General features: G+C 42.8%; 2 protein-coding genes across 9 annotated transcripts in view; one reads left to right on the top strand and one right to left on the bottom strand.

The window, feature by feature from the left end:
- Positions 1-379: 379 nt before the first annotated feature.
- On the bottom strand, positions 380-5,677 carry LOC118398007 (serine/arginine-rich splicing factor 2-like). 6 transcript variants are annotated; one of them, XR_004828549.2, is made up of 4 exons: positions 5,163-5,677; positions 3,432-3,714; positions 1,879-1,954; positions 380-941 (listed from the first exon to the last, which is right to left on the bottom strand). XR_004828549.2 is itself a non-coding variant. In XM_035792970.2 (3 exons), the coding sequence occupies exons 1-2, from the start codon at positions 5,522-5,524 to the stop codon at positions 3,465-3,467; spliced, it is 612 nt and encodes a 203-aa protein (XP_035648863.1). In that variant the 5' UTR covers positions 5,525-5,677; the 3' UTR covers positions 380-1,954; positions 3,432-3,464. The 6 variants fall into 6 exon arrangements, 2 of the variants coding, with proteins under 2 accessions (XP_035648863.1, XP_035648841.1); XR_004828547.2 differs by having other exon boundaries at positions 2,227-3,714; positions 5,163-5,676; XR_004828548.2 differs by having other exon boundaries at positions 3,440-3,714; positions 5,163-5,676.
- A 6,650-nt stretch (positions 5,678-12,327) lies between these two features.
- LOC118397990 (E3 ubiquitin ligase RNF157) overlaps positions 12,328-12,915 on the top strand; it is a 44,902-nt gene continuing 44,314 nt past the window's right edge. For all 3 annotated transcript variants that reach the window (XM_035792910.1, XM_035792927.2, XM_035792919.2), the window contains exon 1: positions 12,328-12,834. In XM_035792910.1, coding sequence (XP_035648803.1) covers positions 12,747-12,834 — 88 coding nt within the window. In that variant the 5' untranslated portion in view covers positions 12,328-12,746. The remainder of the gene's footprint in view (positions 12,835-12,915) is intronic.

Here is a 12,915-nt window from a genome sequence, read left to right as displayed (position 1 = left end):
CAGCCTATTGCGGACAGTCTGAGCACTGATGGAGGGATTGTGCGTTCCTGATGTAACTTGGACAGTTGTTGTTGCCATCCTGTACCTGGTGTGATGTTCAGGTGTACCGATCCTGGGCAGGTGTTGTTACACGTGGTCTGCCACTTTTAGTCAATTGGGTACTTTTCCCACCACGGATGTTCAGGTTGGCGCTCTCACCTTACCCAAGAGACCATGTTTGTATTCGGCTTTATTAACTCAAGGATTATGGTTACAAAAAAAATGTATTGGCTCAATAACAATTATTTTATTTGTGTCTTGGCTAACTTTGAAGGAGCAAAGCTGCCATTATAGACCAGGCTCTCGCAAGATCTGCTCAAATAACAGTCCACAACAAAACTAAATTTGACATTTTTATTAGCCTTCACCTGGAGCATTTACAAGACATCTTGCGAGGGTTCACAAAAGAATACCGAGACTAATTTATCAAGCTAATGGGATGCCCTTTATCCAACCCTCATCTATCGAGCCATAACAGACTCTTCCATCAATGGATACAACCAGCTCACAACAGAGGACAAAAGCACAGCGGGGGGGTGTAAGGATAGTTAACCTGTTGGAACCAGCCTGATCAATAATACAATGATCAGACTGGTTCCACCAGGCTAGGGATGGAGAAAGAGAATAGTATTGGTACATCAACAATGGTAAGAGACCATAAGACAACAGAGGGAGAGAGATGGGATGATCAGATCTGCCACCACAGCAGTGATTGATTTATTCTTACAGACCAGAGCCAGGCAAACGGCAGCAGCACCAAGTCAATAGCAGGGCGGCAACTGCACCGGGCACTCACCGGGCACCGCAACACCCCCGCCAGCCACTGCACTGCCACCTCACCATCAGCACTGCATCGCACCTTAACAGCTAACCAGCAATACTCAACTGCTACACAACTGCGCCTAGTGCACAAAAGATGACACAAGAGGGGATTAAGTAAATGCATACCAGAGACAAAAAATTAACAATATACACAGAGTATAGAAAACATTAAGAACACCTGCTCTTTCCATGACAGACTAACCAGGTGAAAGTATGATCCCTCATTGGTGTCACTTGCTAAATAAACTTCAATCAGTGTAGAAAGGGAGGAGATGGGTTAAAGAAGGATTTTTAAGCATTGAGACATGGATTGTGTATGTGTGCCACTCAGAGGGTGAATGCGCAAGATAAAAGATTTAAGTGCCCTTGAACAGGGTATGATAGTAGGTGCCAAGGAACACAGGTTTCACCCAGAGGAGATCCAGCCAACTGGACAACTGTGGCAAGCATTGGAGTCAATATGGGCCAGCATCCCTGTGGAACGCTTTCGACACCATGTAGTCCATTCACCCATAAAATGAGGCTGTTCTGAGGGCAAAGAGGGAGGTGGAACTCAATAATAGGAAGGTGTTCCTAATATTTGGTGTACTCAGTGTACATACATGCATACATAAAAAAAAACTATCTGTACTCCTAGTTAGGTTAGCGAATTACATAAAATGTCAAATGTTTTTTATACAATTTAGGCTTATATGGTTTCTCTCTACATGCTGGTTTAGGGTAACTCTGCTAAATTCAACTCTCCAAAAGAAGAACAGCAGTAACTCAGTACGGGAATCGTTCTGTAGAGAATTAGACTATTAAATAAGGGCTTCAATTAATTTTTAAAAAGGGAGGGGAGGCTACTTCATAAAAGTTTAAATCAAATTAATATGCAACAAACCTGCACTAACAATGAGACAAAATACAATTAACCTCAAAACATGTTCTTCACTCTAGTCAACGGCATTACACGCATTGGTAAATATATAGTAGTCTATTTCTGGGCAACTGAAACATTTTAGACCAAGTCACAACCTTTTGGTCAGTATTCTGTTAGGCGTAGAGGTGTCCACTGGCAGACGTCCACAGAGAAGTTTCAATCGTCTGACATCTGGAAAGAAAACAAGACCAGCTGCATTAGTGGAGGTCGAAGGGTAGGTTGCTAGTTTGACACAACTAGACAATCAACTGTTCTCAATCTAAAATCAGATAGAAAACACCCCCTTTTAACCATTCCATTGAGGGCTCGTCAGTTGTCCACGTTATTGGCATAGAACAGAGTTCCTAACAACGTGGGATGTCTTCTCACTACAAGGCCCCCCCACCCACAGCTACCACTCAATTTGTTCTTATTTTTACTCAGGCATTTTTTGGACAACAAACCTTGGGGTCCTCCCTCCTGCACCAGTGAGACCAGACACAGAGCGGTACAGCCAGCAGCATTCTGTCGGTGGTCCTGTGAACATACAGTACCTCACCAACTGACAGCACGGACCACCGCACCGCCAGTGACGACCTGCTCCATAGCAACCGCCATCGCCCCCCACCAACAGCCTCAGGCAGGTCGCGTCACAACACACTAACTGCTCTTACACTGCCATCTGCCACACCCTCTCGGTTTGACAACAGGACACCGCAGCTTGGAGGAGAGAATTCCACATTTAGGTAAACGAATGTTTGATTTTAGCACCCCGCAATAAATATACCCCATCTCAATTTTTTTTATATAAGCCCTGGCACATTTTATAAATGTTGTAAACAAGTTTGGCCAACTACACCCCTGACCTGCAGATAACATCCACCCCAAACCAATGTTAGCTGATGTGACCGTTTGGGGATAAAACATTGGCAGACACCCACACACGGTTGATTAGATCTGTGGGCACATTCAGTGTGCACTGCAGGTATCCATCTCTATTTCCTGACTTTACTTTGTGTTGCTTGCACGTTCTACACACAACTTAACATTTGTTTTGTACACTAACATTTCCAGTTTCCTCTACAACACCAAGTAAAATTCCAGGGTCAGGATTCTGAAGTACTGACTGGTACACTGCAACTCTGGTTACTAAACACTCATATTCAAAGGACTATTAAGGTTGCAGAACACTGTCCAACTGCATTTGAATTTAACCTGCCCTGTCCTACCATAGAGTTCCTATAATGGCTCCTTACATAATTATGTGCCCTACATTCAGCAAACTATACTCAAACCATAGACAGACTAGTGCCCAGAAGCCAATTTTAGCATGGGCAACACCATTGAGGAATTGTATCACTTTGTAGTCAACGGGGTGGGACTTCCTATGGTTTAAGGATCACATAATTTCATCCAGGTCAACAGCAAATTAAGTATACTAGTGAGCAAACATTCCATAACTGCAGGTGGCAGTAAATCACCAACCATTCAGTTTGTTTACCAACTCATAGTAGAATAAAAATGTATGGAGATGGCCTCAATGGCACTGCACATGCTCTCACAGATGCCATAACAGGACAGGCGCAATGCGGCATCCTATAACTCTCTCTATGACTCAAACATATGTGGCTGTCTGATGGCCACCCCCATTCTCCCATGCCCTGTGTACCGTCTTACTGGGTCTGGCTTGGAACTGTTGTTACTAAGACTCGGTTCCGTTGTCCTCGGGGGATTTGGGCATGCTCTTGGACCTCGACCGTGAGCCTCTGTTAGAAGCCGGGGTGCGGCTGCGGGACCTTGATCGGGATGGGGACTTGCTCTTGCGGGGTGTGCGGGACTTGGAACGGGATCTGGAGTAGGAACGAGACCGTGAGCGGCTGTAGTCCCGGCCACGACTGCGGTTCCTGCTTCGGGAACGACTGTGTCTTCGCCGACGGGGGCTGCCTGAACGACTGGGGAAGGTCAGAAGAAAATGTAATAATGTTTAGTTAGATAAAAATAACCGCAACTTGGTTCATACAAGTCTGTTTTTTATTGACTAATTCGATTTTTCGATGGCAGCTTGCAAACTCAACTGATAACGTAGTAGCTAGCTAACTAGCCCAAAGGCCGGCAAATAGCGATATCACGTTGCTTCATCTTACCATCCAATGGGAAAATTATGTAATGTAAACTCGTACATCACCTTTGTCCGTACAATTGGCCTTATTTTAGCGCCCCAAAAACACAATACTTCCAGATCAACTGTAACATCAATACCATTGTAAATCACAATTTCTCCCCTGTCCAACAGAGTCAATTACATGACCTAAACTATGCCTGTTTTGGCATAATTCAAGCAGGCAATGAGCCCCGTCGGGTCTTTTTAAAAATGGCGGGTGGGGAAGCGAAACTAATGTGCGGTGAGAAGGAGAGATGTGGGAAAATTGCTTTTTTTCACTCGATCTGTCCAACCTTGTTGCCTCTAAAATGTAAATAAAACACTATAAAGAGTTTATATATGTTACATTACATACCTATTTGAAGGTTTGTGTCGAATTTGAATCGGGTTTTTAGGGAGGTGCTAAAGTGATCTTAGACGTAAACAGCAGCTTTGAGAATGTTGATTGCATGCAATGATGACGCAAAAAATGACTAGGTATCCCCCCTTATCCCCGTCACTGTCCATTTCTTGTTTTTAAAGGATGAGAGAAGTGCTACCTACACCTGGTGAAGAGCTATTGTAAGACCGAAATAGTTGCTTTATGCGTGGTGTACGTTAATACATGACACGTCTAGACGTAACAGAGGGTCCGTTTTTTTTCAACTTTTCCCCAATACTATAGAGCCATTAATTACCATGGCGATCAACACTTGAATAGAAACCTAGTTCACACCCCCGATTTTGAAGACAACACAGTCACTAGTCCCATTAGTTTTCTTTGTAGCCTCGTTTGAATGTTGCGGTTGCGCACATTTGTACGGAATGGGGTGAGTTTAAGTTGGCTATATCCCCCGCGGTCTTTTTTACAGAACATTTTCCATTCAGGCCACAAAGGTTTTAGTTCCTCTTTACCCGCCTTCTCGCCATTAAATAGAGTTGAGGAAATCAACACATTTGCAGCCTGAATGGTGAATATTTTATCTACAAAATCAGTCCACGGGGATGTCTATAGCCGCTGAATGCATTGCAATTGGATTGGTCAAATGAAATACCTAATTTGCCATCAGCTGGCCTATTTGCTACCAACTAGCTACGTTAACTATAAAAAGTTAAACTTGTTAGCTAAACTAAATACCATTGCACATTTAGCTGAAATTGGCCAGTATATTGTAGTTACATCAATATTACAATTGCTAGGTACACTTGGCTAAGTACAATGTTTTACTAAATTTAACTAAAACTGGAATCAGAGCTTACCTTCTGCTCCTGCGCCCGTAGCCTCCATGCCTCCTTGGGGGTCCACTGCCGCCTCGGCGCCCGAAGTGAGAGTCCGGTGGACGGCCATATCGCGCCATCTGCACTCGCAGTTCCCGCCCATCGAGCAAGGCCCCGTCCATGGCGTCCATCGCGTCTTCAGCGTCGCGCTTATCGTGGAACCTCACAAAGGCGAAACCACGGCTCTCCTTAGTGTACCGATCGCGGGGGATGTACACGTCTCCCACCCGGCCATACTTCTCGAAAACTCGGCGTAGGGTCTCAGGCGAGGTCCGGTACGTGAGATTGTCCACTTTGAGCGAGGACATACCCTCGACATCGGGCGGAGGCCTTCCGTAGCTCATCTTTGCTCCTCAAAATGAGATAGCCAGACGAAGATTAAAATATTTTTTGTAGACTAAATTTGTTTTTGTTTTGCTGATTTGTATGCTCAACTCACCCCGTTCTCTTAGCTGCTCGCACATGAAATGGCGGCTCAGGACCTTCCTTTCTGTGTTGGCTGGTAGACGGGTTAATAACTACTCCCTCTTGGAACTACAGCGCGCCGTAGCGGATTGGAGTGGCAGAACAGTTAGAATGCTAACTGACGGTGTCAAGATTAAAATAACAACAGAAACCACGTTTCCATCCAGTTTTTATGCCAGTAAAGCATACCATATTTTTTAAAAATCCCTGCAGTTGTGATGGAAACAGTCAATTTCGTTACAATGTTATAAATGCTGACAGATGATTTGTTCGTTAGACGTGGTGGGATCTTTTTGTGTCAGTAAAATGAATGATTCGAGAAATGGTAGTGGAACGAACGCCTTATGCGCAAATACTTATATAATAACCATCATATCGAAGTAAACTTGGAGTCTCACTGTGATATGTTGATGCATATAATTGTGAAAACTGTCTGGTTCGTGTAACTCTAGCTACAGTAGGTTTACTTCCAATTGGCAAGAGATTTTCATGCGAAAATTCTAAAATCCGCATAAAGAATAAGACCCTCGATATTTATTGGAAAGGAGCAACAGTATAGCTTCCGTCCCTCTCCTCGCCCCTACCTGGGCTCGAACCAGGGACTCTCTTACACATATCGACAACAGCCACTCTCAGAAGCATCGTTCGCCATCGCTCCACAAAAGTCACGACCCTTGCAGTGCAAGGGGAACAACAACTTCAAGTTCTCAGAGCGAGTGACGTCACCGTTACCTATTAATGCGCACCCCGCTGACTAGCTAGCCATTTCACATCGGTTACATAGGCACTTTGTGATCTAGGCTTCCCCAACAACCATAGCCGCGAGAAGTGCGGGTACTGAAGCTCCCCCTGATAAATCAGAATACAAATTTGTTTGAGTTTTTTATAAAATATTGTTTTCAACAGAATTAGTGCACTGGGCCTTTATTACTACTGTATGAGGAGACAAAAAAGTTGATTTTGGAGGTTTGGCTACACGAGACTAGCTATTGGGATGCTACCAGTGTGTATCATGTTCTAACACAAAACAGACCTATACATTTATTGTCGAATTGCCTATCAATATTTCTGTGTTGCCTAAGTTGATTGTTTATCTATTTCTTTCTAAATGTAAAATATACATTTGACTTGATAGATAAATATAATTACGCAACTTTGCATTGCATTATTAAGCCATCATCTGCTGTAGCATGGCAGTGATTCATTCCCACGTTTGGGGAAGGTCCAGTGGGAACTGCTTGCCTGCTGAATTGTACTGAGCAAAACCCATAGCAGACCCCATTGTCCAGATTTGTGCATGACGTCATGGGCAGCCATTAGATTTGTTCTTTGGGGCAAGAAGAGCATGGAGAGCATGAGCACACTCAGCACAGATAGCCATCAGCCTTGGTCGAAAATATATGTAAATCTTCAACCTTGCCATCAGCATCCCAGCACAGCCATACAAATGAGAGAGAAGGAACAAAAATATGTGGAACATTATATGGTGCTCAGGGCCGGCCCTAGTCGAGTCGACCGCTTAGGGCCCCACGGCCTCAACAAAGTAAAAAATATATATATTTAGGAACTCAATTGGCAGTCTCAATGTACTGTTGAGTGTTAGAATACTATAATACACAAGGTGCAATTTTGAAATGTGGTTGTGTATCAGCAGTTTTCTCTTGTTATATCAGTCACTGCAGTCACTCAATTAGCCCATGTAAGCTAACATTTTTTGGATTCGTTAACATATTTTAAGGCATGCTTTGTAAGTGGCCATATTTGTTGAGAGTCCTGTACCAATTTAAGTGATATGTGTAGTAGTTCCCTAGCAATTACATTTATATAGGGGACTGATCCGAGTGGCAGCAGGTCTTAAACGTTTAATGGTTAAATATTTAACCATGACCATTTGATCTGTTTTGCCCTGTAATCACAGCCAATTTTTTTTTCACCTTTATTTAACCAGGTAGGCTAGTTGAGAACAAGTTCTCATTTACAACTGCAACCTGGCCAAGATAAAGCATAGCAGTGTGAACAGACAGCAACACAGAGTTACACATGGAGTAAACAATAAACAAGTCAATAACACAGTAGAATTTTCTTTTTAATAAAAAAAAGAGTCTATATACATTGTGTGCAAAAGGCATGAGGAGGTAGGCGAATAATTACAATTTAGCAGATTAACACTGGACTGATAAATTATCAGATGGTCATGTGCAGGTAGAGATACTGGTGTGGAAAAGAGCAGAAAAGTAAATAAATAAAAACAGTATGGGGATGAGGTAGGTAAATTGGGTGGGCTATTTACCGATGGACTATGTACAGCTGCAGTGATCGGGTAGCTGCTGAGATAGCAGATGTTTAAAGTTGGTGAGGGAGATAAAAGTCTCCAACTTCAACGATTTTTGCAATTCGTTCCAGTCACAGGCAGCAGAGAACTGGAAGGAAAGGCGGCCAAATGAGGTGTTGGCTTTAGGGATGATCAGTGAGATACACCTGCTGGAGCGCGTGCTACGGGTGGGTGTTGCCATCGTGACCAGTGAACTGAGATAAGGCGGAGCTTTACCTAGCATGGACTTGTAGATGACCTGGAGCTAGTGGGTCTGGCGACGAATATGTAGCGAGGGCCAGCCGACTAGAGCATACAGGTCGCAGTGGTGGGTGGTATAAGGTGCTTTAGTAACAAAGCGGATGGCACTGTGATAAACTGCATCCAGTTTGCAGAGTAGAGTATTGGAAGCCATTTTGTAGATGACATCGCCGAAGTTGAGGATCGGTAGGATAGTCAGTTTTACTAGGGTAAATTTGGCGGCGTGAGTGAAGGAGGCTTTGTTTTGCGAATTAGAAAGCCGATTCTAGATTTGATTTTGGATTGGGGATGTTTGATATGAGTCTGGAAGGAGAGTTTACAGTCTAGCCAGACACCTAGGTACTTATAGATGTCCATATATTCTAGGTCGGAACCATCCAGGGTGGTGATGCTAGTCGGGCGTGCACGTGCAGGCAGCGAACTGTTGAAAAGCATGCATTTTGTTTTACTAGCGTTTAAGAGCAGTTGGAGGCCACGGAAGGAGTGTTGTATGGCATTGAAGCTCGTTTGGAGGTTAGATAGCACAGTGTCCAAGGAAGGGCCAGAAGTATACAGAAGTATGATCAACAAAGTTTACACTAGTGGCACCTGCATGTCAAAAGAATTCAGAGCAGCCAAATTATTATAGATGATGTCCCACACTCCATAGCGCATGCACAGCATAGCTTTTTTTGTCTTCTACCAAAACCTATACCAAACCAATCAGGTGGTTGTTAGACGAAACAAAGCTTCAGACATCATTGATCACGTGCTTCTGATAAAGTGATACAGGCTTCGGCACACGGCTTTGAAGTACACTGCTGTGTGCGATTTTGACGCATACCTTCAAATTATTTTGAATACCAGTGTATCCTTAACTTAAACATGTTCAGTAATGGTTACAAAGATGTTTTACTTGCTATGACAGTGATCTGTGTTTTATTAATTAACCTTGGTTGAATACACCAATTGTAAATTGCGAAGGACAAGAGCACCCACTAAATAACCAAAATGTAAATGTCTTTAAACCTTTCAACTGAGTTATATGGCATTTGGTAATTACAATTATATGCTGTAATTGTAATTAGAACTGTAAATTAGATTACAGTATCTGACTTGGTACTGTAAATTAGATTGCAGTAACATATTTGTTACGGTAAAATAGATTAGGGTAGAGTCGGGATAGAAGTAACACGTTTAGATCTTTCCTATTTACTCAGAGTTTGATAGAGCTTGTCTGGGCTCTTACTTCTGGTTTGTAATAATATTACCTTCAACAAATGTACTATCAGCCATAATTTCATGTGTGTGTTGATTTGAGTAATCAAATCAAATAATATTTGTCACATACGTGCTCAGCAGATGTTATTGCTATAGGTTCGATATATATGACAATTAACCATGAGATAACATCCACATGTTGCCTTACAATATGAATCAGACTAAAATGGGTTACATTATAGCTATATTAAACATTATTTCCTCATTCACTTTCATGGCAACAGAGTAGATGTTTTTCATCATTTTCAATGACTGTTCTACCCGAATCATCATGCCTTACCAATCAGTTGCGCTCAAGCTTTTCTTGTCAGAATTATTCAAGGTAGGCCTAATTAGTTAAGACCTAAATGGAAAAGTACTGCCAATTTAAACATCAGTAAAGAAAGGGCAATAAGAGGTGCATGAACAATAACCATTAAAAAAAATAATTATAGAAGCACTGTGGAACAAAAACCCTTAGCTAACCCTTGCATTTGTGTTTGTTCTACTCTTCCTTACAAGTGTCAGAGATATATGGGCTGCTCTTTTTTTGTGCAGTCTTCGTGTGACCTCCCAAGCAGAACAGGCACTGCACCCAGACCTCCCTGGCTTGGAGGAGCCTGTAACGGTTTTCTTTAGGTGAAGTAGAGGCGGACCAAAACGCAGCGTGGTGGTTATTCATGTTTTTTAAATAAAGACACTAGACATGAATAAACTAACAAAAACAATAAACGTGTGTTAAAAAAAAATAATAATAATAATAAAAAAACAGCCCTATCTGGTGCAAAACACATAGACAGGACCAATCACCCACAAACACACAGTGAAACCCAGGCTACCTAAATATGGTTCCCAATCAGAGACAATGACTAACACCTGCCTCTGATTGAGAACCATATCAGGCCAGACATAGAAATAGACAAACAAGACATCCAACATAGAATGCCCACTCAGATCACACCCTGACCAACCAAAACATAGAAACATACAAAGCAAACTATGGTCAGGGTGTGACAGCCAAAAAACTCATTTTAGACGAGACATGTGACATTGTTAGTGGCACGCTTCTGGTTAGCTCTCTTTTGAGCCCTCTGGCCACACTCATTCAAGCTGCGCTTGGCCTTTGGTTTGGCCTTTGGTCTCACTTAATTTATTTTCTCATCTTCCATGGCACACTTACTGTAACAGGTGTATCAGTGAGGATGGCAGTCGATCTTCCCCTTCTGCCCTTTATCACATCATTCCTGGGCCCATCGTTGGGCAAAGGTCGGACAGACTCAGAGCTGAAGTCCAAAATCGATGAACCTGGGACAGTGTGGAGCAAGTGATCCTCAGAGGTGGATTGGACTTGGACCTGCTGCTAGAGGTCTTCATGGATCCACCTGCACCCGAATACCCGAGACCCGATCCGGGACCCGAGTGGGTCTGGATCCTGAATTCTAAATAATGTTACGGGTCTGGGTCGAATCTGATATGATTGTCACGGTTTTGGGATTGTGTAATTTTAACTGACTTGACTGGAAGAGCCCTCACAGATCCAAATGCGACTGCTGCAGAGAAAGAGAGACATTTTATATTTTATGCTGCTTCTCTTGCTTTTCATGAGAGTGGAGCGTGTTGCTTGTTGTTGGCCAATCATAAGTCATCAAAGCGGCAATAGGCTACAGTCATAGACGGTGTCGTTCAGTTCCAAGAACTGGGAGCGGTTTGTTGGATTGAAACTAGTCACCCTTGACAGACTTGTTGCTTGTGCCTGGCGGATGAAGAAGCTGGGGTGCCTTTGGCGGAAAGAAGTAAACCAATCCTTCCCGGACATCTCCTTGGTGTCGCAGGTCTCAGGATACTTGAAGCGACAGTGTTGGGCAAGCTGATATGCACATTTCCTTACTTAAATAACAAACACAACATTTATTTAAAAAAAAAAATGTTAATTTTTTTTTATCCTTTTAAACATAATTAAAAAATAATTATAATTGTGAGTTTGCACTTTTGGGCCATTTATATTGTGTAAGACTACCTCTTTAAGTAAATATCTGCAGCCCTTAACAGATACTCCTTCAGACTCCTCTCCTGCTCCTCACTAAATACTTTGTTGTGGGCTCTGTAGGCTGGCATTCGGGCATTAGGACTATCCTTCAACCTCCTACAGTATCTTTAGAGTGTAACATGGTACACACCATGTGCTTTTGCTGCACCCCTGACTGACTGTACTCCTACCAGCACTTCTGGGACGCTCTTTTGTAGGTCTCTGGATGAAACCTTGCTCTGTCTGTTGTTTCGACCCTATTTCTGGGCATGTCCTGTCAATATTCTGTCAATAAACAAGTGAAACACAAATGAAAAAACATTCTAAGTTATTGAGGGGCAAAAGTAACATTTTCTTACTTCCGTCCCACCCCTCTCACTGTGAAACTTCTCCTTGCAAGCATCCAAGACTATCTAGCACAATAGTTCAAACCTATGCTGTCATTAAGTCACTAGATGGGTTAAGAAAATAACATATTTTTGGAAACGTAAAAGAAACACAACTCTACAACTGAAAAACAATTCCGGATCATTCTTTTTACTTTACCTCGCTTAAAACAACCTTCAAATGTTGACACAGCATGCTGATATCTTGCAGGGAGGTCATCTTCTGTATTAGGCACGTGCATGCCTCAATACAAAATTCTAGTTTCTTGTTAATTGTGAAAATGGGCATGGTACTTTCATCCTGGCTCTTCCCTACAGTAGCTGTACTGTAAAATAAATTAGCGTAAAAACTGCCGAAATTTCTCTACGCCTAATTATATCAGGAATCTTCAATTATTTATCTCCTCTGTCAAAGGGGGGCCACTAAAATGTTTTGCCTGCGATGTGAGGGACCCTAGGGCCTGCAAAAGGCTAGGGCCGGGCCTGACAGTGATAAATAGTGAGAGACCTCGTTTTCCCCCGAAACGCGCTGAATTGGAGCGAATAATGCATCACGAAGTGAATGGATAAATTGCTTTGCTATTAAAGGGGTGCATACTACTGCTTTTCTGTCAGAAAACAAACTAGCGATCGGTTTTGGCGACAACACCAACCCCACTGGGCTTTGGATAAAGCAGACAAGAACAACAACTAATCCCAGAACGAGCACAACCAGGCTATAGCTGCCACCGGCAGGGAACCAAGGACATAAACCGAGATTTTAAAAAATGGAAATGGCAGCACGAACTGGATTAAATGAAAGGGGGTAAAGGGGTTTTAGAGAATAGCGAATGTTTTCTTGTTATGTTCGTTAATTTGAGCTTTTGTTTTCTGTGGAAATGGGAGCTTTGACCAGCAGACAGAACGCAGGAGTGGAAGAGGTCGATATACCGTCCACCTCCGTGTACCGCTATCCACCAAAATCTGGTAGGTGCCTGTTCCCCATAGACGACAGTACATTTACATTTAAGTCATTTAGCAGACGCTCTTATCCAGAGCGATTTAGCC

This window comes from Oncorhynchus keta, chromosome 2, assembly GCF_023373465.1.
Source record: "Oncorhynchus keta strain PuntledgeMale-10-30-2019 chromosome 2, Oket_V2, whole genome shotgun sequence".
NCBI classification, from domain to species: domain Eukaryota; kingdom Metazoa; phylum Chordata; class Actinopteri; order Salmoniformes; family Salmonidae; genus Oncorhynchus; species Oncorhynchus keta.
Note: the sequence above shows the minus strand (reverse complement) of the source record. Positions and strands in the feature narration are given on the sequence as shown.

Coding starts and splice junctions, on each gene's coding strand:
- LOC118398007 (XM_035792970.2), bottom strand. CDS start 5,524: ATGAGCTACGGAAGGCCTCCGCCCGATGTCGAGGGTATGTCCTCGCTC. Junction 3,715..5,162: donor TACGGGCGCAGGAGCAGAAG/GTAAGCTCTGAT, acceptor GACCTTCCCCAG/TCGTTCAGGCAGCCCCCGTC.